Source organism: Carlito syrichta, unplaced genomic scaffold (genome assembly GCF_000164805.1).
Source record: "Carlito syrichta isolate Samal-C Ts95f unplaced genomic scaffold, Tarsius_syrichta-2.0.1 Scaffold302004, whole genome shotgun sequence".
Taxonomy (NCBI): domain Eukaryota; kingdom Metazoa; phylum Chordata; class Mammalia; order Primates; family Tarsiidae; genus Carlito; species Carlito syrichta.
In genome coordinates, this window is record NW_007246100.1 from 1 (window position 1) to 4,272 (window position 4,272).

The 4,272-nt window shown below is 57.7% G+C and overlaps 1 protein-coding gene across 1 annotated transcript; it reads right to left on the reverse strand.

Moving 5' to 3' along the window:
- Positions 1-18: 18 nt before the first annotated feature.
- LOC110595447 (spermatogenesis-associated protein 31A3-like) lies at positions 19-4,179 on the reverse strand (the record flags this gene model as incomplete). The annotated part of the gene is made up of 4 exons (XM_021711284.1): positions 3,994-4,179; positions 3,194-3,302; positions 2,560-2,620; positions 19-2,305 (listed from the first exon to the last, which is right to left on the reverse strand). Coding segments are annotated over exons 1-4 (2,643 nt in total), but the record flags the coding sequence as incomplete, so codon positions are not given.
- Between the last annotated feature and the right edge of the window lie 93 nt (positions 4,180-4,272).

Sequence of the window (4,272 nt, forward strand, 5' to 3'; positions counted from 1 at the left end):
CTGCTTTCTCAGACTGACGTCGGGTGCTTCTCTCGGGACCCTTGCACCCTCCCCTGTGGAGTCGGCCCCAGACTCACAACCGGCTGAGGAGCGGCAGGCTGGCCGCGGAAGGGATGGGCATGAAGCCTTTTCCAGCTGAAGGAGATTTACAGGCGTGAGAACCTTGAGGGGTAAGCCCCACCTGTGTCTCACCCTGAACCTTACCACATGCGCTTCCAACCTCTGCTGAGTGCACTCATCGAGGAAGGGAAGCTCTCTGGAGGTGTTCACACAGGGTTCCACACTTTTTGAGAGTCCTAGGCTTCCGGTCCCCACGTGGGTGTCAGACCTGGAAAAAGCCTGGTTGGCAGCAAGCCAGGATCGACGCACTCTCACAGGGATCAAACCCTGGTTGATATGACCCACCTTCGTGCCCAAATGGACTTTCAGGAGGCTTTGTAGATGCGCCTTCTCTATGCTTCTCAGTAAATCCTCTCCGGAGTCACTCCTTGAGGGCCTCACCAAGTCCCTTTCGGACTCTTCCGAGTCTGGTCCCAGAACCTTCACTGGGGAGCTTTCCACGCCCCTGGACAGATCCTTCGGCGCTCTCCCCAGGATGTACCCCAGGTGTGAGCCTGGGTCCTTCTCTAGCTGGAACTTCACCCTCTGTACATCCTTGCTGCTTTCACCCCGAGACAGAGAAGACCGCAAGGGTCTGTCTTTGACCTTTGCCTGACACGGCTGTGCAAATGTGTCCTGGAGCTGCATCTTTTCCAGAGACCCTTGGATCCTTCCCAGGTCGCAGCGGTGTTGAACGAGCCACTTTTGGATGTGCTGCTCTAGTTCCTTCCAGAGCTCAGAGATGATTGGAAAGTTTTCGGGAAGAATGGAGGTCAAGCTCTCCTGGGAACGGTCAGGTGTGACGCCGAACAGGCCCTGAGATCTCTGGGCCCCAGAGGGCCAAGCTCCCCCACTTTCTAGCTGCTTCCTCCACAAGGGCCACTCTGGGCGTCGGGTTTCCGTTGGGACCAGAGCTTGTGGCTTATTCTGAGACACACGATGAGATACATCGTAGTCCTTAAACCAGGGTGGAGAAGGACGTGGTAGGATTGAGAAAGAGGATTGGAGATGGATCTGGGTTTGGGCCTGAGCCACAGGCAAGGACTGAAATTGGGGCCTAAATGGAATCAAGGCCTTGGATTGGGGCTCCGGATGGGACAGCGGCTGGGCCTGGGAAAGCAGTGGGGATATCATAGCCTGCACTTGAACTAGGCAGGAATGTGAGATTCCATGGAATAAGAAGAAAGGAGGCTGTAATGGGGAAGAGCTCTCTGAGACCCAGGCTGTAGCCACCAGGGATTCGCCGTGCAGGGCGGGAAGACCCCAGAAAAGCTGGCCATATTTCTTCTGAAAATGGTCCCCAAAGATGTTGGGATCTGGGAATTTCGGAGGTCCAGGCAGCTGTTCTGATTTGTTTTCCAAGAGCCAGAAGGGTTGGGGGCTTGTGGTGTCCTGCTCAGCGCCCAGCAACTTTAGCACATGCCACAGAGCACTCAGGTGGTGCTCCGGGCTCATTTGCTCTGGAGAGGAGCCATCTTTTTCCTTTTCCTGCCAAATCTTGATCTTCACTGTCTGTGAGACTTGTATCTTAACGAGCTTCTGGTCGTCAGAGCTGAGCAAAAAGAGGCTGCCAGCCTCCATCTGCCTGTTTATGGGGTCTCTCCTGAACGAGGCCTCGGGTGGGTGGCGGGAGAGATGTTCTTGCCGGGACTTACAAACTGACAAGATGGAGAGGCACCGGGTTCTGGCAGCCACCTGCCACCAGGAGGGGGCAGAGAGGGGACTGCTTGAACGACCGAGGTCTGAGATGGCCAGAATGGGTGAAGCCGACACACACTTGTATGTGTCAAAGTGAGAGAGAGTCATGATGGGGTCCAGCAGGTATGGAGCTGTGAAGCTTTCTAGAGGGTGCAGACAGAGGGTGGAGTTGGGGGGCAGTGGTGGGGGAAGGGAAAGCACACGTGGCCTGGGTGAGGAGCATTCTAGGGGAGGCAAAGGCTCTGGGGGTGGGGCGGCCGTCGGGGATGAGTGTGAACCACCAGAGACTGGGGTGATCGGGGCTGGCAGAGGGCTGGAGGCCAGAGGCAGAGGACACTCAGTCCGAGCAGCCGGGGAGGCCGAGGCGGACAGAATGAGAGCAGCGTCTTCCACGTGCTCCCCGCGTGGCCGGGGGGCTTCAGCGGCTGCTTTTTCGCACACCTCACCTAGCGGGTATCTGTGTGAGAGTCGATGAAAGCTGTCCTTGTCAGGGGGCATCCCCAGGTGGCTGCAGGAGACACGAGGCACAAACTGCAGCTAGGAGCAGGGGGGCCCGAGGGCAGGGACAGGCACGGGCGGGCCCCTCCCGTGCCTGACACTTCCTTTCTAGTTCTCCGGCTGCCCCTCACCTTGGGAATGGACGCACACCCCCGTCTGCATCGTCTCCCCCTCCCAGGCCAGCTCTAGACTTCCCTGCGGCTCTGGGGTCACCTCCTAGCCTCTGATGGGAAGGACACAGGGGAGCAGGGGACAACGCCTCACCTCTGCTGAAGGGAGACCAGGTCCTCGACTCCCTCCAGTTCCCCCAGGCGGTTTCCACGGGCTGGAAATCAGGCGATGACAGGGTTATGGTGGGGACGGAGGGGGTGGAGAGTTCACGGAGGCTGAGGGGCGTCCCTTGAGGGGAGACCTGGGGGCTGGACTCTGCAGCTCAAGCATCCACGTCCAAGGCCACGTGGCACTGGCAGCAAGAGCAAGGTGCAGAGTGGACGGTGCTTTGTCATTTACGGTGAGTCCACCCCCATCCCTCCACAGTCCTCCCAACGGCTGGGCGGGCGGGAAGGGGAGAAAGGGCAGAGGTCGTCTCGAAGATGAAGCAGCCTCAGCGGAGTTGCCTGCAGGAACCCGGAGGACCCCCTCCAGGTCCAGGCCGTCCCTGGTCTTCTGTCCCCTGGCACCAACCCTCATGGGCGACATCCATCCCCGACCAGGCATGGCTTCATTCCAGCATAAAATCTGAGAGGGATCCCAGGTTCTGACTTCTTTTCCAGGACCCTCCCTGTCAGGCCTCTGCGACTGACTTCCTCAGAGACCGGAGACTCCCCGCCCCCGTCAGACGCTGGCTGGCCAGGCCGCTTTAACTCTCGGGGCCCTGGGCAGAACGGCCAAGCCTGACCTTTCAGAGCGCGGTTCTTCTTCCTGCTCCTGAGCCTTCCCCTGGTCCCCGCTGGATTCTGAGGGACAAGAAAGTGCCGGGGACTGGGAACGGTCCCACTTTCCTCTCCCTCCACAAGCCGCAGACATTAAGAGCTCAGAAGGGCATACTCTTCTATTCTATATCTTGCTAATGGAGCACTGTCCTTTTCTTTTATTCACTCTTAAAAGTGAATACAAAACATGTTCTGCTTTTCTTCTTGTAAAACACAAAGAGGGATTTTCTACGTGAGATTCACCATGATGGCTTCAGTTCCTGTTCCTCTGCTCAAGAATCACAGACTCTGACCGACAGGTACTTCTGAGCTATCGGGTGGGATTTTACTTCCTGAAGAGGCCAGAGGCGACCCCAGTGTCTCATCAGGGGCTCTCAAGGACTCAGCACAGCCCTCAGGTCAGCCTGATGCAGATATAAGGCTGAGCCTCGAGGCCCCTGGCCCAGGAAATTGACTGAAGAACCTGGGCTGGAAGGCCCGTCTCCCAGCTGAGATCTCATAAGCCAGTCCTCCGTCCCTGCATCCTGGTGCTGGATTTGCCCTGAAGCCTCCCGCAGCCCCTCACAGAGGGTCTGAGAGTCTCAACGGAAACCCCAGTGCCCACTCTCGCCCCTGCCCCACCCTGCCTGTCTCTAGAAGGATGATGTTCTATCTCTCCTGAGATGTCTGAAGTCAGAAACCTCTCCGCTGGATTTGGAAAAGGGACACCAGTAACAGGGAAAAGAGAGAATCATTCTCTGTGGCGTCAGGCCTGAGGGTTCCTTACCTTCCTGACGTTTCTCTCTCTTCTAGGTGGTGGTAAGGAAGGATCACTTCCAAGGCAGGGAAGTATCAGGAGGAAGAGCCCCAGCCCGCTGGGAAGGGTGAGGAGGAGATCCATCACCCAGGGGGCGGGGCTGAGGCTCAGCCATGTGGCACGAATGCTTCTCAGAGGAAAGTGAAAACTCTCCATCTTCTGAATACCAGTGCTGCCTTCAGGCAACTGAATCCTGGCCTAGCCTCCGGACTAGAACTCCTGAGGGACTAGAACTCCTGAGGCCTCCTG